General features: G+C 41.5%; 3 protein-coding genes across 8 annotated transcripts in view; 2 read left to right on the forward strand and 1 right to left on the reverse strand.

The window, feature by feature from the left end:
* RSPH14 (radial spoke head 14 homolog) overlaps nt 1-4,313 on the reverse strand; it is an 84,283-nt gene extending 79,970 nt beyond the window's left edge. Inside the window, exons 1-4 of one of the 2 annotated variants that reach the window (XM_054645940.2) lie at nt 4,169-4,313; nt 3,270-3,718; nt 1,911-2,013; nt 1,610-1,728 (exon numbers count right to left, since the gene is read on the reverse strand). In XM_054645940.2, the coding sequence (XP_054501915.2) occupies nt 1,610-1,728; nt 1,911-2,013; nt 3,270-3,468 (421 nt within the window). In that variant the 5' untranslated portion in view covers nt 3,469-3,718; nt 4,169-4,313. The remainder of the gene's footprint in view (nt 1-1,609; nt 1,729-1,910; nt 2,014-3,269; nt 3,719-4,168) is intronic. The other variant, XM_077187647.1, reaches the window with a different exon arrangement.
* A 2,649-nt stretch (nt 4,314-6,962) lies between these two features.
* RAB36 (RAB36, member RAS oncogene family) lies at nt 6,963-21,283 on the forward strand. 5 transcript variants are annotated; one of them, XR_013184598.1, is made up of 11 exons: nt 6,963-7,340; nt 8,066-8,162; nt 9,359-9,447; nt 11,913-11,978; nt 12,702-12,803; nt 14,415-14,479; nt 15,066-15,117; nt 16,475-16,556; nt 17,528-17,614; nt 18,151-18,270; nt 18,595-21,283. XR_013184598.1 is itself a non-coding variant. In XM_054645849.2 (11 exons), the coding sequence occupies exons 2-11, from the start codon at nt 8,094-8,096 to the stop codon at nt 18,657-18,659; spliced, it is 801 nt and encodes a 266-aa protein (XP_054501824.2). In that variant the 5' UTR covers nt 6,976-7,340; nt 8,066-8,093; the 3' UTR covers nt 18,660-21,283. The 5 variants fall into 5 exon arrangements, 4 of the variants coding, with proteins under 4 accessions (XP_077043766.1, XP_054501824.2, XP_077043763.1 ...); XM_054645849.2 differs by having other exon boundaries at nt 6,976-7,340; nt 17,524-17,614; XM_077187648.1 differs by lacking the exon at nt 6,963-7,340 and adding an exon at nt 7,353-7,491 and having other exon boundaries at nt 17,524-17,614.
* Nucleotides 21,284-23,961: 2,678 nt separating this feature from the next.
* Nucleotides 23,962-27,622, forward strand: part of BCR (BCR activator of RhoGEF and GTPase) — a 98,739-nt gene continuing 95,078 nt past the window's right edge. Inside the window, exons 1-2 of the mRNA XM_054645624.2 lie at nt 23,962-24,300; nt 24,641-26,188. Of these exons, the coding sequence (XP_054501599.2) occupies nt 24,679-26,188 (1,510 nt within the window). The 5' untranslated portion in view covers nt 23,962-24,300; nt 24,641-24,678. The remainder of the gene's footprint in view (nt 24,301-24,640; nt 26,189-27,622) is intronic.

Here is a 27,622-nt window from a genome sequence, read left to right on the forward strand (position 1 = left end):
ATATCTATATCTATATCTATATCTATATCTATATCTATATCTATATCTATCTATCCATCCATCTATCTATTTTTGTCTTTCTTCTGCCCATTATTTTTTTTTCACTAAGTTGTTGTTTCTTCTGGAAATGTTACTCCTCAGTGTTCTCCCAGTCTTTGTGCATTTTCCTACCTTTTGGTTTTTAACTATCTCACAGTCCCTGGAAGATACTGGTACACATCCTTAAATTTAGGAATCAAAAATACTCTGTAAGTGGATTTGCTCAAAATAACCACATTTTCCTAAATGACTCCTTTTTGGAGAAAGACCAGGTGGCCTGGCCCAGAGCTAGCTGGAGTCACTGACCACCTCCCAGTTAGAACAGCTACACTTCATGCCAAGGGCATGTCCAGCTTCTGTTCCTTTCTGTCTAGCACAGAGCACGTTGCAAATGACCTCAGCCCCAGGGAACAGCACAAGGGAGCTGTGGAGGGCTGCAGGAGCTGCTGAGCTCCTCACCCAGGGTACCCCTGTTACCCTAGGACAACATCCTACCTCGTTTTCTGGATGTGAGGTGTAGAACTGAATGCAAGGAGTAAAAGTTTCTTGGCTAGCTGAAAAGGGCTGAATTACCAAGCAGAGACTATTTCTGTATCTGTGATATGTCAAATGAATTATGTCAGGCCTTGTGACTCTTAGTACTTATTGGAAAATATCTGTGGTTATCCTTGATTCTTCCCCAAATTGTCTCATAGCAAAAATTTTTGCACCTTTTTGTTGTTTTCCTTTTAAATTGCCCTCTGTATGTGAGTCCATTCTTCACTGACACAATTCTGCTCCAGGATTTATCTTCCAGCTCTTAAATTCAGGCATGTATATTTTTATAGATACATTATATTTTTAATCTAAATAAATAGAATACATGACTCAAAAAACCCACCTTTTCCAAGAGTTATTACTCAGAGCTGCTTTTACAGACTTTTCCATACTGATGTTCACAAAGTTGTTTAGCCCAACATATTAATATCCTTCATATGAATGGAATTATTGAAGACTTTGAAAAGGATTGCTTGCATGTAAAAGTACATCTTTAGCTTTTTTAGAATTCGTGTACAGTTAGCAAGGCTTTTTTAATTCTTTTCAAGTATCAGCAGTGAAATTGAATTTCTCAGACAATATACTTTGCTATGAACTTAAACAGCATGGCTTTTTAACTGAACATTTCTACTGAATTGTAACTGAATTTCAGTTACAATTTTATTTTACAAATTTTAATTTTTATCAACTGAAGAGAAGTTTAATGTTCAGATTAAAACACTTATGAAACTAATGCACTGTGATGAACAGCTGCTCCACACCTTGAACAGAAGGGAAAAAGTGAAATTTTGATGCAAGATTCTGAAATACCAATTCAAGCATGCAGTGCACTGTATCTTGAGCAGGCAGCCTTAACTCGCATAAAACCTAAGTTAACTAAGGAAAACTAAGATGAGCAAAAATAGACAAGATACTCTTTTTAAACATGAGTTTCAAGGGAAATGGAATCAATTAAATCTGGAGCATAGGTGAATGTACCTGATTTTCTCTCAGCGTTGTCTGCTTGAATACCTAACTGCTTAAAGCCTCCTACCTTCAGGTAATCTCGCCAGCATGTCAAAAACCTGATGGGTGTTCCTCCGACAGACATCTGCTGGATCATCCAGGAGCCCAGCCAGGGCAGAAATGACTCCACTTCGTAGTAGCCCTTCCCTAAAAACAACAATGGAGGGCAGATTTAACTCAATGTAATAAAACTTGGGTGTATTTGAGATATTTAGTCTTAACTGCTCTTCTTTATGCTGCATCTGTCTGACAAGACTTAGGAGCTGTTCTTATTTCTCACTGAAACATCACTTCCCAGAGGGTTCAGTAAACTTTGGAGCTGCACCCACCTGCCAATACTGTGCAAAGCCATGACAGAGAGAACTTCTGTTGTTTTCTGCCGGACAGTTTGGTCCTCGTGCACCAGCAAAGCCTTCAGGCTATCCAAGAATCCTACGAGACATCAAAATTAATTTTAACACTTCTTCCTTCCAGCATTCATTTGGAAATAGCAATATTCAGCGTTTATCTCACAATTTCAAGTGCCTCAGAATTTTCAGCTTGTCCTGACAGTGAAATTCTCATTGTCATATCTCAAGTAAGGAAGAAACTTTCAAATTTCAAGGCCTACTGCCAAAAATGTCACGCTACAAACAAGCTCCTGACTCCTTATCAAGTTAAATCCTAATCCTGCAAATATAAAGTGACATAACTCTAAAAATAAGACAGAAGAGCTATTGATGTCTTCAGAAAAGCGTGTTTTTGCAGGATTGACACTCACTTGTCTTTTTTGAACAGAAATAAATGTGGTGAACCATTAATGATTGTGTATGCACATATGGCACTCACCAGAGCCAAAAAACCTAACAACCCCAAACTAACAAAAATCTCACATTGCTTTGGCAATCAACTGTTCATCAAACACTAACTTAATAAATTCTGAACATGACTAGTCTCTTTTATGAGAGGAAAAAAATGTAAAGGAAGTAAATGGAGAAAAAAGCAGTAGCAAACAAGGAATTTTTGTGTGTGTTACATAATGAGCTATGTAGATATACCACAGGCTGATAAAAATTGCAAAAATAAATTTGTGGTTAGGGTTTTTCCCCCCCCAAAAATCAAAACTCAGGATTCTTCCAGGCTTTCAAAATAAGTGGTGGCTACATGTAGTCCTGATGAGTAAGATAAATTTGGTTATATTCCTTTCTTTTCTAATTTCTCATTAAGTTCCAGGCAAGTGGGTGATGATGGTGAAGGGCTTCTAACTTTGAACTAAGTAGGTAGGGGGTTTTTTACTAGCCTATGTTAGGAATTAGCTAAAATTGGAATAAAGTCTGGGGACGTGGTTTAGTGGTGACCATGGCAGGGCAGAGTTAACAGTTGGACTGGATTATCTCAGAGGTCTTTCCCAACCTTAACAATTCTATGATTCTATGGAAAGAATGATTCTGCACTACTTTTGTATTTAGAGGTTGATAAAACTTACAGTGAGCCAGTGATGAATCCTAAAGTGATGATAATTCTTATAATAACTGTCATGTATACGGTATTATAATATTCTTTACCTTTCTAAGGTCAAACAAACAGGAAATTTTTCCTGGGCACCTTGCATGATCGAAGATAGTGTAAGGAAAAAGGAAGAAAGTGAAGTGGGGTTGGCCCCTGAGCCTGCCCCAGTGTGTCAGAGCTGGTGAGAACAGCCCACTTACCCAATGCTATTGCCTGGTAGACTTGTTCAGGATCGTGCACCAGATCGCAGAGAGCCACCAGCGCCCGCTGCTGCGTCAGCAGCTCGGGAGACTGCAGCTCCTCGTTCAGCTTAGGAAGGGCCCTCCTCCCAAAGGCCAGAGCAGCTTTGGTGGGGTCTATGTCAGGGGGGAGATAGGCTGAGATACGAGGTTGTGCCATCCCAAATCTTCCTGAGAAAGATTCTCCCTATCCCTAAAAATAGTCCAAGATGGCTGTACTCGGTGACTGGGCAGATAATGTACCATAAAGACACCTACTGACTTTAAACAGGGCTCTGTGTCCCCAAGGAGCTCTTTGAGCAAACATACACTGTCGGGAAGCTGTGAAAGAGGCTGGAATCGTGCATCATCAGCACTAATGTGTGTTCATCTGCTGAATTGTCTTAATCTGGTTTAATTCTCGCTGAACACTGTAAAGAAAAGAGAGAGAGAGAAAGCTTAAAATTTCAAGGAAGGATATTAAAATTGATAAAGGGAATGCTTTTTAAAGGGTTCAAGCGAAGAGGCCCAATGCCCAAAATCGGAGGGGACTCAAAATAATAAAATTAAAGCAAAGGAAAGCGAAATACTTCTTTTTTCCCAAAGGAAAAAAAAAAAAAAGGCATTTTAAAGGGATCTGGTTAAATCCTGCCCTCAGATTTCGGTAACGTTTGATAGAATACGTGAGGGCTGCCCCTCCGCCCCCCGCCCTTCCCTCAGTACGGGAAGCGCCTCAGCAGATTGAACACTTCGACCTCCAATATAGAAAACTGCTAACAGCAAAAACAAACCCAAAAGTTAAAACAGCCACTAAACAACTTCACTTCTCCCTTCAAGGCAAACGAAAGAACTAAATAATCGAAAGCGCCGTGTGCCATTACCGAGCCCCCGCTCCCGCCCCTCAGCGCCGGCCGCCCCTCAGCGCGCGCGTGCCCCGGTTGCCACAGCGCCCGCTCTTTGCGTACGCGCCTCTTCGTGAATAGCGACCAACGCCGCCGAGCCGCGGGTCGGGCTGCGTCAGCAGCGTGAGCACCGCGCTTGGCAGTGCCCGCGCTGAGGGACTTACGTCAATGGCGTAGGTGGCAGTGGGGGCGCGGCCGCTGAGGGGAGCCGTGAGGGCACGGGGGATGTCGCCGTGAGGTCCCGGAGTGGCGGCTCAGTTCTGCCTCAGTTCTCTGCTCAAGTGTGGAGTCTCTCTCCTCGCCCCTTGTTTTCAAAGTAGTTTTACTTGAACAAAATCGAGGAAAATTCCGAGCGAACAAAATGGTGGTCAAGTTAAGGGCAGAAATACAGCAGGCGAGTGCCTTGGGGTACAAGGGCTGAAGGGACCCCGCTAGTTTTGGACTAGATTTTCTTTCCTAATCTTCTCCAGAATGTCACTATGAACAGCTAGAATGTGTAGTAAGGGTTTCCATTATTACTTTCACATAGCTGTTCAGACGAAGGTCCACGGGAAGAACGGATCATTGCAATGTTGTGGCACAATTTAAGGGTGTTCTGGGTTGTCAGATGTTATCTGGCATCAGGAAAGAAACTCTGAACAGCTTGTGCTATAAAAGGATAGTGCAGATAGTGAAGTCGTTGAGATGTTTTTCATTATGTCTGAGTAACAATTGTAATAATCAAAATTCTTAAAAAGGATTTTACAAATCCAAAGTAATTCTGATCAGCCGGATTAAAATGCATCACAGGAATAGGTTCTGGTTTGTTGATCTTCAAAATCCATAAAAGAAAAATTGCTACTCTAAAATGGAAAGGATTCATTTTTCTGCAACATTTTAGAGCTGATTATTTACTTTACAGGTGATTTACCTGAATTAGATTAGACTTCCACTGTGTACTTGTAAAAGTTCACCTGATTTCCATAGGAAGAACATGAACTTTTCTCAGCGTAGAAAGAGCAGGACCAAATCAGAGACCTGTCCCTCAGTGTTACCTCTGCTTTTGGTGTGAGTTGTTCTGTCTTTTCCTTCACTGCAACTTGGAGTACTGATTTTGTTAGTGGTCATGACGTTAACTTTTTTTATGTATGCCTTCCTCATATCCTTTGTCAATCCACAGAAGCTGCTGGCACTACTGTTCTTGCAATGTTGAGATAAGGAGGGTTGTGATGCCATGGAGACACTGTGTTCCCAGCCCTCCCTGCTGACTGAATCCCCTTTCAGCTCTTTAAGAAGAGACAATATGCATCCTTCTCAGAATGTTTAGCAGCTTTTTATTTCTTTAATTATTTTCCTGTAATGGTGTGTCTTATTTGTTGACATGGTAAGTTGGGATGTGATTGTGTGTGTGTCAGATTTAGATTGAATACATCAAGTATAAGTGAAAATCGCCTCTCAATTTTGAAATATATCTGTGTGGTTGTCTTGGTCCCTCCTGTACTTTGCATTCACTCAGATGGTTGAACTGTGGTTTTTGTAGCTTAGTTTGTGAAAGAGCTCTAGGAGAGAAGCACTGAGTGAATCTGTGTACACTGGACAAGTGTTTACCTTGCTTAGGAGGTGTTGAACTGCAACTAGAACATGCAGGAAGCAAGTTAGCATTTGAAACACTTACCAACTCGTGGAGTTCTTGTTTTCAGAACTACACTAATAGTTCTGACTTTAATTAAGACATTAATATTGCCATAAAATCATTCAAGCTGGCCAGAAGGGCAGGAGCATACCATAACAAGGGTCTAGACCTCTGGAGGTTTATTGGTTACAAGTAGCATAAGTGGAATTCTCCATATGCTAATAGATAAATTCTGTAATGTCACCTTCTTTGCTGAACAACCCATCAGCTACAAATCTGGGTTCTTTGTGGGGAAGTGGGTGTCTTGGTACAGTTGAGATCATATTTGTGCCTGAAGTGATTTAAAAGCAATTTCTCATGGAGGAGAAGGTAGGGGGAGAGAATATAAGAAAATAAAGATAGTGTAGAAAGTAATCTTACCCCTAAGGAGTTGCAGCTGGGCCAATTATCAAAGATTAGGAACAGCCTGACTTTACCAGGCCACAGCTGTAAGCAATGAGAAGGAGAGTGCTATAAAAGAGTGGGGTGGGCTCTTGAGAAGGGAACTGGAGTCAGTGGCTGCTTTGTGAAGAAGAAAGAGTCAGTGCTGTGAGGAGCTGCTCATGAGAAATGCCAAGAGGGTCTGAAACTTTGGTGAGAGGAGCCAAAGGTATGGAATTTTTGCAGTAAGATGACAACAGGAGACTAAAACATTAATTTTTGCTCACTGTTTAAAATTACTGGTCTGCTTTGATATCCCCTTTAATATTTTTAGTTTGCTGCAGAAGTGGGAGAGGCTTGTCTCCTGATTCAAAGCCTCTTCCTTTATCAAAATATGACTGTTAGAATGGGAGAACTTTGTTTTCTCCTGAAAGTTGAAAATTTAAATCCTAATGAAATACATAGTGAAATCTTTTAGCATCTTAAGTTGTATTCTGGCTTACTAAATACTGTCTAAATTAATGAGCTAATCAACAAAACTTAGGTAATGCAAAATGGCTATCTAATATTCCTTGTCTTTGGTGTTTTGTACATTAGAAAGCAAGATTATTAATGAGCAGAAAGACATTTATGTAATTCAGAATGTCTCATTAGTGGCATGCGCATTCTGACTTTAAAGCTGAGATGAAATCAAGTTGAAATGCTGGAAGAATCCCTTGGGAGTTTCTTTATAATTGCTGCTATGCTTAATATTAGCACTGTCACAGTTCCCCCTCCATTGGTTCCTTGCCTAATAGGCTAATCCTGCTCTTGGTATCCATATATACAAGGATCTCTGAATAAAATGGAGCTGTTGCCTAATTCAGGATTAGGGACCATTGGGTTTATTGAGGAGCAGTTTCTGATCAAAGGAATCAAAGGACTCTATCTGTATGACCACTAGAACGAGTTTGTTGTTTTAAAACTACTGCTCTGTGTGTAGTTCAATTACTGCATCTCCGCCTTCCTGGGCTGTGGAAGAGGGGGAGGAAGGGAATTGTTGCAAACCTGTTGCTATGGCCACGGAGCAGGGGCTGGGCTGCTTGTGTGGCTGGAATCCTCTGCATCAGCTGCTGCTCGGTGAGTCCTTCCTTACACTTTGCTACGTGATGGAAATGGTCCCTTTAGAAATGTTCTTTTGAATGCCAGTAAGAAATCAGTCCCCTAATTTGAGTCCCCTCCCCCAGCAGCCCACGAGGTTTCCTTACATAACCAAATTGATGTAGCTCAGGTGAGACATCTGAATGCATTTGTGATTTTCATGTGAACATTCTTCTTTTTTTATGTCAGACAGATTTCATTCTTTCTGAGCTGATCTTGGAGGAAAGTTTGAGGTTGTGCCAAGAAATGTGGCAGCTTCATCTTTCCTCCCTTCTTCTGACCACATGAAATCTGGGATCCCTAACATTAAATAATGTACTTAGTGCAGAGGCATTTGAAACAATGATGAGTAAGATTTTAAAATTAAACACTGCAGAGTCCTTTGAGAGCTGAACTGTGAGCACTTGGCTTGAATTAAGTGAGCAATTCTCTGCCCTCCAGGGAATTAGAGTTGGTGCCTTGTAGTTTCAGAAGGCCACTGCTTGCTGCTATAGCTGTGCACACTGAGGTGTCCTGTTTGCATGGGAAACAGCTTCCCCTCCTTGCACACTGAGTTGAAGAACCACCAGTTGAATTGAAAAGAAAAAAGGAAAAAAAAGATGGCAAGTCTGCAAGAACTTGGTTAGTCTTTATGGAGGGAGTTCCTGAATGTCTCTGTATTGAGGTAATTCCTGAATACTGTGTTTCTCTTTATGTATTTTCAGACTTGTAGGGTTTAACTGAACTTGGAGAATGAAGTCCAGCCTAACGCATTGGGTTCCCCCAGTGAGCAGAGAAAGAATAATCTCCCAGTTTCCCAAGGTAAGCATTTCTTATCCCTTTGGTCACAGTATGTAGTCCCTGCCACACTGATCTATCTTTCCATTGTGCTAATATGGTATTTTAATTTAATTTAGTGTACACTTGTTGTCTTCTGTTAAAATTGCAAGTTATTTAAGATTCTTTCAAAGTTTAATGTGACCTCATAGTCCCATTCAATGCTGAACTCTTTAATAACAATCCCCATTCTTCTTTCTAACCTTTACAAAAAGTGACTCTTGTGACACAAGTATTATCTTACAATATTTGTTTTTTCAGCAAACAGTAATAATTACACGAATAAGAGCTTCAATACTGAGGGCAAAGAGGAACCAGAGCTGACATTAAATTTGCCGAAAAAATCTAATTAGAAGTCTTTGGTTAAAGAATTTGAGGCAATTTTAATTTTCTGTTTGTGCAAGAACCTTAGTCAGACAGTAGATCAAATGTAGTGGGCAGGCACTGTAGAAACACAGACAAAATACCTTTGATGTCCCCAAAGACTTCTGTATTTGAAGTATAATAGAACAGTGAAGGGCAGGGAATTACCACTTGTTTTTTTTCAGTTGTTCAAAAGATCCTTTTAAGGGAGTTCACTTTTTCCATTCATCTTAGCCATGTATTTTGCCTTTAATTTTATGAAAAGTACCACAGGTATTTTAAACAAATGCAAGGTAAAATATATTTTCCTCCTATTTTACTAATTCCCATTAAAGGGTTAGTAATAAAAACAGTGCTTCACACTTATATACAATTGAAAAAACTTCACAGTAATCATGACTTGGTGGTGGTATGGTCCCATCCATGTTTTTCTAATGACTTGCTGGTGGTATGGTCCCATGGTGGTAATAATGACTTGCTGGTGGTATGGTCCCATCCATGTTTTTCTTGGATTGTTGGGATAATTGAAGGCCCTTGCTGGGGCACAGAATGATGAGCAAGTGGATTTGGCCATGAGTGCTTAGGCAATGCTGACACTGGCACTCAGAAAGGAGCTCCAAGGATGGTGCTGTCCCAAGGAGTTTGAACAAACACAGCTCTGGGGAAGCCTTTCTGCCTTCTAACCCAGCCTAGCCCTTTCCTTGTGCCAGGATAACAAACCCTGTGAACAATCACTTCATCTGCTTTTCCCTGCCAGCTGGACTTCTTGCCAAGGGGCCATCAGGCAGTTTGTCCCAGCAGCTGTTGTCTCTTTTCAGTGGTACACACCTGAGGCCTGTCTGCAGCTGAAGGAGCACTTCCATGCACAGGTCAGGAGTGCTTGTCAGCAGAGCCCTGGAACAGCTGGGTGAGTTTGTAATTACCCAGGTATGCAAGGAAGGAAGTATCTGAAGCTCTTTAGAGCCTCCTTTCTTCCTTGGCTTTCCTTACTCCAGTGTGTTTCAAGGCAGCAAAGCCCCTGCAAGGGGCAGTTCTCTGACCTGTTCCACAGTGCATGAATTGAGTGCCTCTTCTTCTGCTGGGATGGCATTGAAAAAATGCTGTAGTAGTTTAGAAATGAAAAGGTTTTTAACACCCTTTAAATAAACACTGAGTTCAAAAGATCTAACAGATCCAGCCTTGCTGTGTTCTCTGTAGGTGTTCCAAAGGAGCAGTTAATAAAGGCTTTGCAGGGATATAAAGGCAGCAGTTCCAAGTTTCTTGAAAAATCTGGGAATCTGGTTTTAGTCTTTTTGAAGTATACATGCTGAGAAGTTCTCTTAAAAGGTTCCTTAAAACTGGAGCAAAATTCTGGTAAATATATAGCATTTAAAAATCAGAATAAGCTGATTTATACTCTACTAAGAATCTTGAAGTTGGTTTTTTCTCTGCATTATCTCTCCACCAGAACTGTTACTATTACTGATTTCATCTCTGAAGTAAGGCAAGACAGCTAAACTGTGTTGAAATCATCACTATTCAGTTAAAATAAATAGCTGTACATTTTAGTGATAAATGCTTCTGGTTTCAATGTGAAGGATCCTCCATAAAGTGGAGCTCCTATGAATACTGGCAATTAGCTCACTATTCCTCCAGCTCTGGAGTTGCTGACATGAGACTTGTCATGATATCCATCTTTAAATGCAACTTTATATTCATTTCACTAGGGAGTCTTGCTAAAAAAAAAAAATTAACTGAAAATATGTCACCCTGAGAGACATCAGTGACTTTATTCCTTTTTTAGAAACACAGTCACTATCTTAGTTTCATGTAAATTTGTTACAAGTGTCTGGACAATTTTCCAGGTAAGACATGTTTTATTGAACTGAAGTAGTTTTTTCCTTCCATTTCCAAGTTGTATTTGTTTGGGATTTTTATTATTAGGTTTTTGGGTTTTTTTATTTCTATAGTAAACCAACTCTGTATGTAATTTATTCTGGTAACAGAGTATAACTAAAAAGCTATGTTTTGTCTTTGTGAATAGAATTAAACTACTTCTGGCACTGCTTTCTAGAGATGATTATTATTTGGTCATGTTTTGGTGGAGTGGGAGTAGGAATGGCAGCCAGAGTGTCTTGTACAGTACTTGAAAGCTTGTCAGGAATAACCATCATCTTTTCCATTAGCTTTCCAAAGGACAAAGAAATATTTTATTAGTAGGGGTAGTCTGATAAATTCAGCAGCTAATGGCTTTATTTAATACTCTCCTGACAGTCCCTCATTGTGTTACCTGGGCTGATCTAGGGAGTCTTTTTTTTCCCCAGTACAAATTGATGGAACAAACACCTCTAAACCATCCCTTACTCCTTGGCTTTTCCCTTAAGGTTGATGATTTGATTCAGTATTTTCTCAGTAACAGTAATCAGGAGCACAGGGGTCTGTGGTCACCCAGGTAATGTTGACTGGCACATATAGCTTTATTTTTCTTTTTTGGAGATATTGGCCATGCAGTTTACCAATCAATTTTTCAGCTATTTAGAATAGATTAACTTGGCATCAGCATCACATGGAAGTTGATGTAACCAGAAATAGTATTCAATAGAAGATGAACTCCTTTGTTAAAAAGCCATTCCTTGATAGAAAAGAGCATTAAACCTCTCAAGCCATTTTTGTACCATTTGCACAGGAGATGTCAATCCAAGTTTAGGTCAACAAATGAATTTAAATTCACTTATCCACCTGCATCTCCTAAAAGAGATAGAGTTTCAATTTTAAGAATGCAGGCTGAGTCACCTAAAGCCCATCTGCTGTGTCCTGGGGGAGGACCCAGAGCAAAGAGGATTATTTGCATGAAGCCAGGTTCAGATTATTATTATTGCAGGTAGTCAGAAAATGTATTGCCTCTAACCCTGTGGGCCTTTTTTCCCAGAGGCACATTCTGCAATGGGTTATTTTATTATCAGCAATTTCTTATTTCTGCACTTAGGACTTTGTTTGTACTATTAAAGTCAATGAGAAACTTGAGATAAATTGGAATACAAAGGATGCAGATGCACTATGGTCTTATGTTTAAACTTATGTAAAATCATGCCAAATGCATATGCTTATAGTCAAAGAAACTTTAATAGAATAAAATTTGTTCCACTGAATTGAAATTAAGAAAAAACTAGAGTAAGAAATGGACTATTCTGCTCCAGAAGGGTTTGGTCTCTTGGTGACTTTGTCACAGTTCAAGACTCAGACTGTGCAGCACAGTGGCATGTAGATAAACTGAAATCACAGGTGCCTGTGCTCCTCACTTGCAATTTAGAGATCTAAATCAGAATTTTTAGAAGGAGACTGTGAAATTACTACTTACTAACACTATGTAATCTTTTCAAATATTTATAACAGGCTGAAAATATCCAAAGTGGTTGTGGTAGGAGACCTGCATGTTGGCAAAACCAGTCTTATCAACAGGTATGGTGTATCTCAGCTGATGGTTTGATTCTCCTGTTTCTCAGATAAGTGTTATAACATCTCCATTGCTGGCTTTAGAGCAGTGCTCCATGGTTCTGCTTGAACCTGAACCAGTACTTTGTGGTTTTATTATTAAAAGAGGAGAAAATGAAGTCCAGAGTATGAGACAGTTTTGGTACATTACCACAGAAAGTTGTGCTCTAGCACTTCAATCAGTAGGTGTTACATTCTTGGGTAATTTTATCCAGTCAAATATGATACAGTGTTTTCTTAAGGAATCCAATCCAAAGGCTAAACAGTTAGAAAACAATTTCAGTGTCTGAGCCTAGGTTTCATTTGGGTCATTATTTATGACCCAAAATATATTCCCTTGTAACTGAAACTGCAAGATACTGTACCTCCCTTGAGAGCCCCAAGATGGTTTATTCTGAGTCTCCCATTATCCTGGGAGCTTCCTAGATATATGTGCTTTCTAGTTTGTTAAACAGTATCTCCTTTTCTTTTGGTGTCTTTATGTTTTTATGTCTGCTTCTGCATTATCTAGAAAATCTTTTATGTCTGCTTCTATGTTATCTAGAAAATCTTTTATGTCTGCTTCTACATTATCTAGTAAATCCACAGTTTTTTCTTTTCTTCATAATTTACCCCAGACAGTGTTAGTTTTGCAGTTATTTGTACTTGTCTTGTGAGTTGTTCATCTTTTTTTTTTTTCCTCAATTGCAGATTTTGTAAAGATAATTTTGACCGAGACTACAAGGCAACCATTGGAGTAGATTTTGAGATGGAACATTTTGAGATAATTGGAATGCCATATAACCTCCAGATGTGAGTTGAAAGAGCATGGTTAAGCATTGCACAGAGTACAGTCTCAGCAGAGCTTGAATTGCTGCAGGCTGTAGTGGAATAAAGACTTTTAAAATATGATACAATTGCACAAAGAATAATGTGATCTGAAGAAAAGATTCTGTCTCTGGACTTAGTTTTAGTAGAAATTTTACTCTTGGATTTCTCATGCCTAAAAAAATATTCCAAGCTTGTAAATGAAAATTCATCTTGAATGTGTTGCACTATTTCAGTGGAGTTCTGTCACTTTTACTCAACATTCATGAAAGAGAAGTGGAAGCTTTTGTCATAGTGGTGGTGTAACCCCAGTCTCTTGTCTGAGTTTAGTAGGCACAGTGAGCAGTGAGCTTGAACTTGGCTTTACTGGGGGTTTTATTCCTGCAGTCATTGAAATTAATGATAAGGTGTCCAGTGATTTCAACACCTCTTAATTAGCAACTAATTAATTATCCCTAAATCATAGAAAGGCTGGAGTGGTTTTATTAGAATCTAATATCTTGGATTTTCAGCTTTGCTTGTCAGACTGGTGGGAACCCTGCCCTTCACCTGCTTAGGGTCTGTGGAGTGGTGTCCCTTTGTTCCTGTGGCCAGCCACATTGTTCTGTAGAGGGCATTATGGGATCCTCTGCAGTGTGACCTAGAGCAGATCTAAGATGCTTTGCATGAGATATTTCAGTGCATTAATTTTAAAAACCTTTTTACTTAGGAACACTTTTCTTTTTCCTGGTGAGATCACTGATGTAAATAGATGGCTTGTGGTATTTATTGAAAAATCCATTTCCCACTGATTTCACTGTCATTGTGTTTGGGAAGTTTTGCCAGGTGCTTTCTTTTTGGAACTCGAGTCCCTCTAAAAATCCAGCCTCGTGCATCAGCACTTTGCAAACTGAAGCAGTAGGGTCAGGTTGCATTATCTGCAAAGTCTGCAGAAGCTGGGTAGAACATTTCCATATGATAAGCACTAGTGCCCCCTCTTGCTGAGAGATTTCCATACAAGATACATCTGCAAGTATCCATGACTGGCAGTGCTAGGCTACAACAAAACCCACACCTCTGTAGTGCTGGCAGTAGCTGATGGCACTGCAAATCATATTCATTAATGAGAAGGACATTCTTGATTTTATTTAATGGTCTCATTAGTACCTGCTAGACTGAGCTGCAGGTCTCTAATTTGTAGTGTAGAGACAGATATCTTATCTAGCAGTTGCAAGATTCTAACATGGGCTAATACATGACTGAGCTAGTATTAACACAGAAAATTTACAAAACTAGATTGCCCTAGAAATACATACAAATTACATAGGTGAAAGAAAAAAATGTTTTAAAGAAAAGACATTACCATGCAGAATTGGCTCCAAAATTATTAGTGCTTTTTAAGAAAAGGTAAAAATGGTGTTTGCATGTCTTCATTGACTAATAGAACTTGAGTGTATTTCTCTCAGTGGTTAATGAATAACATGTTCCAGATGGTGACACCTCCCTGGTATCACATTCTTCCCTGCCTTGTACCAGTCTGCTGCTTCATTAACATGTTTACTCAGGTTACCCTGGGTTTCATTAACCTGAAATTTCTTTTTTCCCCCTGTTGCACAGATGGGACACAGCAGGTCAGGAGAAGTTCAAGTGCATTGCATCTGCTTACTACCGAGGAGCAGAGGGTGAGAGCAATATTAATTTGATCCTGCTTTTGTTGGGAGGCTGTATTTTGGACAGCAACCTAGATCCATGTATGCTCCTCAGGAAGGTACCTACACACACACTGTGGTGGAATGGATTGTCCATTGTTGCAGGGAAGAAGGGATGAAGAAGTTCATGACCTGATGTGTTGTCACATCTGTGAGCTCTGATGTTCTGATGGTGCACTGATAGAAAGTGGCACTTGTGACTGGGGGAAAGAATTTGAGGTTGGGTGAGATGAATGCTGGAGTTGGAGGTGGCTATTTCTGGCTTTCCCCTTGGTAAGAGACAATCCTGTGTTAATTTGTGGTCCCAAAATGAAAGGGTTGATAGCACTATAGACTGCAGACTATAGATAAACCATTGAGGACTAAGGACTTGGGTCTTATTGGGTGCTAGAAAAAGAAAAGGAATGAGCAAATGGATAGTCCTCCACTTCCTATGTGTTAAATCTGTTCTTACACCTTATACATAAACATTCTCTCTGCTTAACAAGACAGGTTGGAGAGACTTCTGATACACTTTCTAATTTAATTGCCTTTTTTCTGGTCTTGTCTTTTATTGCAGCTATAATAACAGTGTTTGATCTGGCTGATATCCAAACTTTGGATCACACCAAGTAAGTTTCTGCATTTTGGCTTATCTTTTAAAGGTTTTTACAGCAGGTTTAATTGCCTTCCATATGTAGGTGTTAAGAGCTTGCTGGATCATGAGTGTATTTTCTGTTGAGCTAAGAAATTAAAAATGACAGTTACTAGTTTGGATTACATAGGGAGGGATTTTTCTGAAGAAAATGCAGAGCATGAATTTGAACTGCTTACACTTGACTTCCTTTAAAGTCAGTGCAGAGAGAGAGGCACTTCAGTGAAAGCTTGATCTTTCCAAAGCTAGACATGCAGCAAAAGATGAAGTGCACTCCAAAGGCTTTTTTTTTTTTACTTCATTTGGTATAAATAGAATAACAGGCTGGAATCTAATGTAAATGATAAAATTGATGAGATGCATGCCATGCATGATGTCTCAAGGGCCTTTCATTTTTTAGCTGCACTGTTATCCCAATTTTTTTTCTCTAGTTTCTGCTGGGATATAGGCTGCCAAAAAGAGGAGAGAAAATTAAAACTCCAAGTGTGTGTGGATACAGCTAAACTTACTAGTTCAGATCCTTGTAATGATTTGGTTACAACCCACTAATTGTTATGAGTACACTCATTGTGCTTTTAGTGCAGGCTGCAAAGCCCTGCATGGGTCTGTGATCCACACTGCTGTCACAGCTCAGGGTATAGGGATTTCTAAGGTGCTGTTGTGACTGGAATGCAGGTACAGACTTCTTTACAACCTGTACTCTGTCTGATTTGAATGTGTACTATGGTGCTTAGCTCATTTACATAGGACTTTGTAAAATAATATATATATTAGTGTCTCTGCTTGGCTGAAAGTAATTGAAGCCTGTGAACCTGATTTCCCACACATGCACACACTCCCTTCCCTCCTTGACTTGTGTTGGATGACTCAAGAGAAACTTGATTGCCAGAGTAACGAGAATATAAAAGCTTGTGAGACAAGAATCATACAGCCTTCATAGGGAGCTGTTTTATAATGCTGAATAGATTATTTCACCCTTTATTCCCATTTGTATCTAACCTGCTATGTGGTTCATACCTTTTCAGTTGCTTCTTGCTTTCTTACTCCTTATCTTGCACCAAACTTTGCCCTCTCCCTTACACTGAGGAATCTCCTCTCTGGGTGCTGAAGTGATTGTTGAATTTGTACTCTGCCATGGGTATGGTTTTTCCTTAATGGGAGACATTCAAAGGAGTTGGAATAGCTACTGCTCTCTCTGTCTAGAAAAAGAGGCTTTTGATACTCTCACACAAGTTCTGCCACTCACTTTTCTTGTGACCCTTTTATCTGTCATATTCTCCTGTACTCCTTGTTCCCTCTGACTGTTTTGTTTGGTTTTTTTTTTGGTATTTCAGACAGTGGTTAGAAGATGCATTGAGGGAGAATGAGCCAGATTCCAGCTTCATCTTTCTGGTTGGAACAAAAAAAGATTTGGTGGTGAGTAAATTGAGTGCAGATAAGGAAATCAGATTTCCCTAGTTCCTCAAGCCATTTCCCTTGCAAGTTGTGCACAATGTCACTGAGATAAAGACCTTGAGTGAAAAATTTAAAAGGTAAATTGAAGAGGCCACTTGAAACCAATTAAAGGAGAGACTGAAAAAAATGGGTAGTTAGTGAAATATTTCTTGCATGACATTTTTCAAGCATTTATAAACGAGCATAGTGATCTTGAAGGTTTTGTTGTTGTTCTGTAATGGTTCATAGGTTTTCTTCTTTCTCTCCATTTAAAATAACTGCAGTACAAAATCTAGAGCATTATATGTATTTTTGTTATGCCAGCAAGCCTGACATGCTGGATATGAATCCCAGAAATATGGAATTCTAAGCTAGATACTCACAACTGAGTGTTAGAGTTCAGAGAGCTATTGGAAAAATTAGAGGGAGATTGGTTTTTAAGGAATGGTGTGTTCATTACTCAGGAACAGGGAAGGTTTCTTACTTAATTGAATAGCACATAATTTTCAAAAGAACAGGGTGAATGCAGTTTCTCTATACAATTCTCAGCCCTGTGTTTGTCTTTCTGTAGAAAAAAGCTTTTTTAAAGCTTTGAAAAAAACCTTGTTTATTCTGTTACTGGTTGGTCCCACAACTCTTCTGCTGAGAGTGATGGGCTGACAAGGATTTCAAGACCATTACCTGGGCTGCTGACCTGATTGTCCTTTACAGGGGATGTGCTAGATACAAGAGCCACTTGTTAACTCTTGTTTTATTTCAGTGCTGTGGGAGCTGAGTGGAGCCTTCCCTTTCAAGCCAGTACTAAAGAGTTGAACATTCTTGCAGCCATGTCTGATTACCCAAGCCTAGGCAAGGCCAGAAAGGCCACTGAGAAAACTGGAAGCATCAGTGTGGGTCTGTGGCAGTGCCTGGTGCTGTCAGCAGCCCAGACACAGGTTTGTTTGCCCAGTCAGGTGCTGTGTGTGACAGGACAGAGCTGGATGCCATCCGTTTTGCCAAGGCCATGCAGGCAGAGTACTGGTCGGTGTCAGCCAAAACAGGTAAATTACTGCAAAGGATGTGAAAACAGCATAACCACGAGGGCTGATGGTGGAGTGGGAGGAACTTCTTATCCCCCCCAGTGCTGGTTTTTGTTGTTCTTGTGTTTTGTTGCCATGAGAAACTTCAGGCTTATTAATGGCTGATTTTATTTGAGCATTTGTATGTGTGCTTTCACTGTTGTGTATGCAGAAAGAAATAATCAAGCTGCTTTGCAGTATCTGAGCATGTATAATTCATAGATAGTTACATAAATACACATGTGCACTACTACTCAACGTTTGCAATGGAAAAAGATGACACCACAAAATGAATTCTCTCTGTTGCTGGCTAAAAATAAAGGTGCAGCACAGGGTACGTATTCCAAAGTAAGAAAATAAGAAATTCTTTCTGCAGTGATCAGAATGAGAGACAGATTGTTGGGGAGGCCTGTTCTGTCCCAATATTGAGTAGTCAGCTGTTGACAGATGTGCTTGTTATGCCTGATCATCTGTTGATGTGCTTTTGTAAAACTCATCATTTCTGTCTTGTTTCCTAGGAGAAAATGTCCAAGAATTCTTTTCCCGAGTTGCTGCCTTGGCCTTTGAACAGTCCATGATAAAGGAGCTGGAGAGCACTCCTGGGCACAGGGCCCAGATTGGGGCAGGAAATCTCATCAGTATGTGGAGTCCTGCTTTTTGTGTGCATTTTTCTTGTTTATAGTCCAAAGGACTGGGGAGGTTTTTCAAGCATTAGAGCCAGTTTCAAACACCTGCAAGCATCTTCATATCATTGTCTGCCCAGGTTTCAGCATACAGGAGTGACTGGGCCTGCATTCAGCTTTTGTTACCCTTAATATCAGATGGTAGAACTTCTTGTATATTGATTTTATAAGTTTTTTAGCATACAGGAGTGACTGGGCCTGCATCCAGCTTTTGTTACCCTTAATATCAGATGGAGGAACTTCTTGTATGTTGATTTGATAACTTTTTTGTTTCCACAGAGCTAGAGAAGAACACAATGGAAGTTCCAGAAGACAATGCTGGAGTCAGCCTGAGCTGCTGCTAACTGTCACCTGTTTCTGCAAGTGCCACACTTCTCTCCAACAATGCCCTCAAACCAGAAATAGTGAGCTTTAATTTTAGAAATGAGGAAGGAAAAACTTACCCAAACTTTCTTGCTGAGAGTTCCCTTGCTGCTGCAGGCTCCCTGTGCAGGGTGGTACAATTGTTATGCAAACCTTTCTCTGTGTAGCTGAAACATAACATCCTTGTCTTAATGCAGGAAGACATTGCCAGTGCTGTGGGCTCACCTGTCTGCCAAAAAGGCTTGTAGTCAAAAATGATGTCATTTTAGTGTGTTGTTTTCTGATAATTCTCTAGAAATCTTAGCTAGTGAAGTGGCATTCTCCAGTGGGAGCAGGAAACAAGTGGCAGTTCAGAATGAAGGGTGGTGTCAATATGGTTTTGCCTTTTAAAACAATCATGTAAATATAACTCTGATTTGCTTTTATTATGCATTCCAAGTATTTTAAAAGTATTTGAAAGTAAATCTTTTCAAATATCAGACTTGGAAGTACACAAATGCAGACTGCATAGTTTCCACTGTGGTTTCTCCATCCAGGAAAAATGTTGATTACTTTTCATTTTCCACTTGAGAATCAGAGCCCAGTATTAAATATTTCCAAGCCTAAAAGAAGTCCAGGTAGGAACATAGTTGTTTTAACACAGCTGTCTAATATTTTGAAAAATGTTGCCAGATAAGAATGCTATTCTTTTCCATTCTCTTGAATAAGAAAGAATGGTCACACAGGTGCATAAAATGGAACATATTATTTCCCTCAAATTTTGCCAATAGCTCTCTGAACTCTTAATACTCTGTTGTCTCTAGCCTAGAATTCCATGTTTCTAGTATTAATATCCAGCATGTCAGGCTTGCTGGCATTAAAAAGATATATATAATGCTCTAAGTTTCATATTGCAATTAATTTAAAGGAAGAGAAGGAAAACCTATGAATAGTTACAAGGTACTGTTTCTTAGGTTATTTATTCAATTGTTGCAGAATCAAGAGTATCTTTAAAAATAATTATAACAGGACTCAGATTTGAGCTGCTGAGAAATGCAGACATCATTAAAGAAATGCGTCAATCTGAAATGCAGACATCAATAAAGAAATGCATCAATCTGAAAATATTTTGGATTCTCTGCCATTTTTCCCACTTTGATAAGAAATTGGAAAAAGTGGAGAAAAGAGCTTGAGCATGCTTTTATTATTTTCCCTTTTGACGTAAGTTAGAGCAGCTTCCTAGAATATGATGAATAGAGATCTAGGAACTCTGTGTCTTTTTTTGTCAGATAATCTTCACTTTGGCAATTGTGCTGCCTGTTGGCAAGGACACAAATGTAGCATTTGGTGGAAAAAATGAATCTGTGAGGGTACAAAAGGAGCTCTTTATCCAAATGTGTAATGTTTTGACCTTCTGATGTTCTGTGCAGTTGTTCAGTTCCAGAGTCTGCTTCACAAGAGAGGTGAATTGACACTGTGCTTGTAGCACAGGCTCTGGCTGGGCAGCCATGGCCTTGTGTTTGCTGAGTGAGAGTGGAGATGGTTCACTCTGCTGCAGCTGATCAGGTTAGCTGGGCTTCACTGCTGACACAAAAAAATGCTTACACTGCAAAATGACTCAGGAACAAAGCTAAGAAAATATCCATTTTTGGTTGGTTTTTTTTTTTTCCACCAAGAAATCTATTTCCTAAGGGTTTCTTCTGTTGTTGAGCTCCATTATTGTACAAAGTCACAGAGATGCCAAGTCTTCAACAACACGATCATGTTGCCTGGGAAATCAACTGGGACAGGTTTTTCCTAGGGATTCAGCACATTGCATGATGTCATTGCTGTTTTGTGTCATCTGGAGCTCCAAAAACTCCACATACAAATGTAATACTCTATCAGTCATCAGCCATCATGGCACAATAGCCTAAGTCTATTAAATGATGGATGCTTTGAGACTGGGTGTTTTTTGTTTGGTGGTTTGTTGGGTTTTTGTTGTAATTTTTGTTTGTGTGTTTGGGGTTTTAAGGGTGTTTTTAGCATCACTGGAACCTCCCCTGCAAAGAACTCCATATTAATAATTTATCATCTAAAATGAATCTTGGATCATGTTGTAAATGATTAGTTGCTTAGAAAAGCACAAAAGAAACTAACTATAGAAAATAAATATAAATGTGTAAGTTCTACCTGGCCAATGTTTTATCTCTGTAAATTCATTCTATCAGCAACTTAATTGGCTTTGAAGAAGCTTTAATATTTTGGAAAACGGTGTTGAAAAAACTTTATTAACTCTCACTATAGGTAGGGTAAACCATGATTTCTATACCAGTTGAAATCCCCCCAGTGATCATGGCAACAGTAACAGTTTCAGCTTCCTTGTGGAATTTGCAGGTGAGAAATTGAAGTAAACTTTGGAGTCAGTCTGAAGCAAAGATAAAGAGCAACTGTAACAATCCATTTCCCAAAAGAAGTACTGAAGTTGTGCTGTTTCTTGTCTTTAATAAGGAAAAGCTAATGTGTTCATGGATTGTGGATGCATTGGTGCTGAGCAAATCCTCTGGTAATGGATCAAAAGCCATTTAAGAGAGCCACCTGACAAAGTTAATTTCTTACTATAAAAGCCTTTTCTTTTAATTTTTAACAGTGTTATTCATCTTTTGAGTTAGTATTTGACACTTAAGGTATGGCTGTTTATACTTATATAGGTCATGGGATTCAGAACTTTGTAAATCCTGTTGGTTCCCAGCTCAGGTTTACATTGTGGTGGAACTGGACTCCATTCTCCATGAATAAATCTGTCCCCCTCTGTGTCTTCAGCTTCCCATTGATAGTTAGGGGTTGTTCTGATGTAACACACTGGTGAGTGAATGCCCTGAACACTCTGTATCACACCTCTGAGCAGGCAAGTTCAAGTGAAATGTTTGGCAAGGAGAACATGGATATGGTGATGGAGAGGGTTGATCACTTTGCTGTGTTTTTGATCTTGAAGTAGTTCTCACAGTGAGAAATTGCCGTTGTCTGAATTTGGAGAAGGAGAGTTCCTTTTTTTCCCCGGCTTCATAGAATGATTTAGACTGAATGGGACTTCCCAAGACTTGTCAGCTTTGTCCAACTCCTCCAAGAGTGCTGCTTTGTGTTAACAAAAATCCGATTTTTCAGTTTCAGCCACATAGTAATCAGAAACCATGTCTTATTTCTCATTTTAAAAGCTCTCAGCTTATGTCCTACGGTTTTTGGTTTGTTTGTCCTTAAACCCCCCGGTTCTTCCGCGTGGGATGATGCTGAGGAGCATCGCTCGAGTGGCAGCTCGAGAGCTCTACCCAGAGCCGAGCGGCTCCTTCTTCCCACCAGAGGGAGCCCGGCGGTCGCCGCAGGATCGGATCCGTGCGGGTTCGAAGCGCTTTGCGATCTCTCACCGGCCAGCAGAGGGGATGTGCGGCCAGGCCGGCCTGAGCTCAGCCCCTCATCGCAGGATCTCGGGCTCACATCACAGGTATGTGTCTGCCGCCGTAAAGAAATTTTATATCCAGTTAAAATGCTGCTGTCTTCAATGCATAAAGTATCAGCAAAAATTCAGAGGACGCTTCAATTCCCAGTGGAATTTCTGGAGTTGTGCTACCGCAGTAGATACAGAGGGTGTAGTTGTTTGACAGTGTTATTCACTCAAAGGTAAGTGTGCACACAGAAATCCCTCTTGTGACTCATTACAATTCTTCCTCCCTCCATAAAGGACACAAATGTCAGAAAAGCAGAGCCAAATAGAAACCACTCCAGAAATAAATCAGAATGCTGAGCCTTCAGTAAAAGTTCTATATGAATTCAGAACAGATCCCAGTGATGTCACATACCTGCCATTGTTTATAACCATGCCAGTACAATCTTATTATTCCTAGAAATACATTGCATGTCAGAATTTTGTTGGTCAAACTGCTGCTAAGCAAACAAATAGTATCAATAGAGAAAAGGCAGTTTATTTTATTTCTGGGACAGATTGAGAAGTCTTGAATGATTTATAGAGTTATTTATTAAACATATAGATTTTATAATTATTTAGCTCATAATCTGTTTTCCATATAGGTCAGCCAAAGCCTGTTCTGTGTTAAAAGCTGAGGAAACAAGTGCAGGAAAAGCAGTTAAAGCCAGGAAACAAAACCAAGAGGGATGGACTATGCAAAAGTGAATATATGAGTAGCCATTTGTGATATAGCTGAAAGTACCCCAAAATATTTTCATTGGCATATAAAAAAGCATGGAGAGGAAAACTGTTTAATGGATTTTGAAACAGTACATATCTCAAAGGTAAGAGAGCTACTCCTGTGGAGTTGTGCTTTTCATTCCTATGGGATTTTATTAGCTCTTATCAGAGCTATATCCCACTCTCTTTTCTAACAACATGTACCAGAAAAATATGCTTCACCAGAACCACGAAAGAAACAGTTTTATGGGGGATATGAGGGGTCCATATTGTCTTTGCCTGTCCTCCAAACAGCAAAGATGGAGCTTTGGTTGCTTGTTACCCTTTTTTTAGAGGTTGAATTAGTATATGGAAAGGACACATGCTGTAAGCAAGGTTAAGAAGGAAGTGTGATGGTGTGATTTCTCAAGGAAAATAATACCTGGTAGCCAGAATTCTGTTTAAATCATTTGCCACCCTTCACCCAGAGGTGAAGTGTGGGGCTAAATAATATATAGGACAAAAGTGAGACTAATGCCCAAGCAAAGCAGCCTTTATTGTCAGTATCAGAGTTATTTTGGAGTAGCAGTTGCCCATCTCAGAAATGAGATAATTAATACTGATATTGTCAGTATCAGAGTTATTTTGGAGTAGCAGTTGCCCATCTCTGAAACCCAGCTTATAATTTATTGGCAAGGAAGGTAGGATTGAGGGACTGACAAGCCTGCTACTAACCAGCACTTACGTGAGTGGGGGAAAACGTGACCTTTGAAGGTGAGCTGCATCAATGCCTGGGGGGAGAGCCTTGCTATGAACACAAGAGCGAGCACAGAGACGTGCTGGTGTTTATACATAATATATGAGGGCACGGCTGTATGGCCGGGAATGGATACCTCCCTATGCACACAGGGCTGTGTGCTTGGCATGTTCTTAATCAGTCTTAGCTATGGTCATGTCCGTACGGTGCGAGGATGCCCAGGCTGCAGGGGCAGCGGCCGGGACCGCTCAGGACTTTGCCTTTGTCTCACGGGCAGCCGTGAGGAAGGCGCGGGGCCCCCCCACCCCCGCGGCTCCCCCGGCCCGGCTGCCCCTTTAAGAGGCCCCAGCGCCGTGTCAGTGCCTGCGCCGGGTCCTTCCCTCCCCTCCCCTTCCGCAGCGCCGCCGGAGCCGGGCCGCGATGGGCCGGCCTGGGCAGCGGGGGCTGCGCCGCCGGGGGGGCTCCCGCGGGGCCGCGGGGCGCTCGGGCACCGCCGGGTAGCGGCGGAGCTCGGCCGGGACGCGCCGCCGCATCGCCGCCCGCGCGGGGACCGTGTGCGCCCCGAGCGCAGCACAATAGCCGGGAGGAGGAGACAGGGAAAGGGGCAGGGGGAGAGGAGGAGAGAGAAAGAGAAAGCACAACACGGGGGCTGCCGAGGCAGCGCGGAGCGGAGGGCTCCGGAGCGTGGCCGCGCTGAGGACCGTGCCCAGGACGGCGGCGACAGGAGGTGGGTGGGGGGCGATATTTACCTTCCCTCCCCCGCCCCGAGCCCGCTCCTTTGTCCACGCGCTTTGAAGTGCTCGGGGATCGCCGGGGTGGGAGCATTGTTGTTCGGCAGCAAACGATCGGTCATGCCGGGGAGAGAGTAGCGAGTGTACGCGGGGCTGGGGCCGGCAGAAGCAGAAGGAGACGGGGAAGAGAGACGATTGCGAGAGAGGATTGCTGCCTGCCTCCCGGTGCCCTGCATGGACCGCGAAAGAGACGCGCTGAGTTGACCCTGCCCGAGCTGTTTCTGCTTCTACATGTGAGATCCGGTTGGTTTTTTCTTTCCACCTCTTTCTCTCCAGCCTCCTTCTCGTATTCTCCACTTACTCCCGTATGCAAAATGGTGGACCCTGTGGGGTTTGTAGAGGCTTGGAAAGCACAATTTGCAGACTCTGAGCCTCCTAAAATGGAGCTGAAATCTGTGGGAGACATTGAACAGGAACTGGAGATGTGCAAATCATCTATCCGGAGACTGGAGATGGAGGTTAATAAGGAGAGGTTCCGCATGATTTACCTGCAGACTCTTCTGGCAAAGGAGAAAAAAAGCTATGATAGACAGAGATGGGGTTTTAAACGTGTTTCTCAGTTGCCTGAAGGGGGTGCAGAGCAGCAGATCCAGGACCTGCATCATCACCAGTCTGCTGACCAGGACGAATATGAAAAAAGCAAGTCACATCACGGGGAGGAAAAGTTCAAACCCAGGATACCCTCTATGCGGAAGCTGTCCACCCAGAGCGATGGGTCAGACCTGTCACCTTTGGACAGCCCCCACCACGGGGAAGGAGAGCAGGACAGGTGTAAGTACTACGGTGAAGAGAAACTGAAGAGAGTTGTAGAAGACATGGAGAATCGCTGTGATACAGATGGCTCTCCTTCAAAACACAGATCGGCTTCCACTCGCAGACTGGTGGGATCTGCTGAGAAGGAGGGGTCATTTGAACCTAAGGAGAGAGGGAACAGTACCAGTGTGGCAGCCTTAAGGTCCAATTTTGAGAGAATGAAAAAGGTGAATTCGCACTCTTCTGGTGACAACAAGGATGTTGTTGAGAAGCCCTTTTATGTGAACATGGAGTATCATCACGAGAAGGGTCTAGTAAAGGTCAACGATAAAGATGTTTCAGATAAAATAAGCTCTCTTGGCAGCCAAGCCATGCAAATGGAACGCAAAAAGTCTTTGCACTCCCTCCCTTCTAACATGGTACCCAGCTTCAGTGAGTTCCAGAGGCCTGCCTACAGGGGAAGGTCCTCAGAGAGCAGCTTTGGCTATGATGGGGAATACGAGGATGCTGAACTGAACCCCAAGTTTCTGAAAGATAACCTGATTAATGCCAACGGCAGCAACCGCTCACCTTGGCAGCCCATGGACTTCCAGCCGTATCAGAGTATCTACGTTGGTGGAATGATGGGGGAAGGAGAAGGAAAAGGACCTATTCTGCGAAATCAGGGCCCACCTGACCAGGAAAAACATCTCACGTGGCCCAGGAGATCTTATTCCCCCAGGAGTTTTGAAGACATTGGAGGAGGATACACTCCTGATTGTAGCTCTAATGAGAACCTTACCTCCAGTGAGGAAGACTTCTCCTCAGGACAGTCCAGCCACGTGTCCCCCAGCCCCACCACGTACCGCATGTATCGGGATAAGAGCCGCTCCCCCTCGCAGAACTCCCAGCAGTCCTTTGACAGCAGCAGCCCACCGACGCCCCAGTCTCAAAAGCGGCACCGGCAGCAGCAGGTCATCGTGTCTGAGGCCACCATCGTGGGTGTACGAAAAACAGGACAGATCTGGCCAAGCGATGGAGATTTGCCCTCTGCGAGGTGTCACCAGGACAGCTGTTTCCACGGGGATACAGGTGTGTACCAGCTTTTTGCTTGGTCTTTTACATGTATTGAGCAGGGAATGGCGTCCTGGAAATGAATTGGGAGACCCTGGGTGAATCACTGTGAGGGGGCAAGTGTTTCCTGTGAGAATTCTGTGTTTCATTTGTAGTTTTGCTGTTTCAGGAAGATCCTACAGAAGTATGTCACACTGCATTTTAGGAATTCAGTCTGGATTCCTTGATTCAGGCTTCTTTTGAGAGGATCAATGGAGTTCCACGTTAATAATTTCTTAAAGTTTCAGTCTGAACACTGAGCTAAAAGGGCCAGAAGTTCACCAGGTATTCACCATTTGTGGTGAATTCACCACCAGTTTATTCCCTCCCTCGTATTTGTGCCCTATGGAGTAGTTAAACTCTACCTCACAGGTGGTAGTGTGCCAACAAGCCACAACCTGAGGGTTCTGCCAGAGCTTTACCGATAATGATGCTGCTCCCACAGTCTTGTTTTTTCCTGTCTGTATTAATTGCAGTGCTAGTTTCTCATTCTGTCTCGTGTCAGCCTTCAATTAGAGCTGATTGGAGGTGATGATTGTGCAGCTCTGTTCTTGGAGCTTTCTGCTATCGCTGAGTGAAGGAAGAACTTGGAATATCAGGAAGCCCTGAGGGAGAAATGTTAACTACATTTCAGCAGAATAAGACTTTTCATTTGGGGAAGAACGGGCAATGTTTGAATCCGGTTTTATGTAACTTATTCAGGCATGCAGGTGTGTCTGTGGAATCACAGTGAGTTTATAGGTGGAAGAGGCAAATAAGAATTGTAATAATTCAGATGCAGTTTTTGAATGCACGTAGATGTCTGAACCTATTTAGCAAGGCAAGGCCTGTAATGTAAATAGTATCTTGTGCTAACACCTGTAGTCTCCTATGCAGTAAATGGAAATCAAATCCAGGAATGAAGAAAATAGGAATGTTTGTTTTGATAGATTTCTTTAATTATAAATCTGTGAGTTCTCTCATGGGTTTTCTTCGTCTCTTGGAATATCTCATTTTAATAAGGGATTAACATGTTATTTGTCAATAGGACCGAATTCCTGTAGTATTGGGTGGTTTCAGAGGTCTGTCAGAGATGTTACTTAGGTTGTGAGAGTTTGCTCTGTGACTTCTCAGAAGTAACTGCTCGAAGGAGATGCCTGGCTTTACTTTCCCTGCTGATTGCTTTTGTCAGCAATACTTTGGGAGCAACAATGGAGATAGAACTGTTCTGTGCTGTGCTGCCATCCTCTTATCCTGTTGTGTTATTGGAAGGCTGGGCAGTTGTAGTGGATGTTCAGTGTACGTGGAAGCACTGCACCTCCTCACAGTGACTTCTCCCTTATCAGATTGGATGGACATCCCTGTTTTCTCTCTGGGACTGCTGCATTCTTCCTGGGTTTTAGGGGAGAAGCTGAGTCTTGTGCTCATTTGAAC

Source organism: Agelaius phoeniceus, chromosome 18, assembly GCF_051311805.1.
Source record: "Agelaius phoeniceus isolate bAgePho1 chromosome 18, bAgePho1.hap1, whole genome shotgun sequence".
Lineage (NCBI taxonomy): Eukaryota > Metazoa > Chordata > Aves > Passeriformes > Icteridae > Agelaius > Agelaius phoeniceus.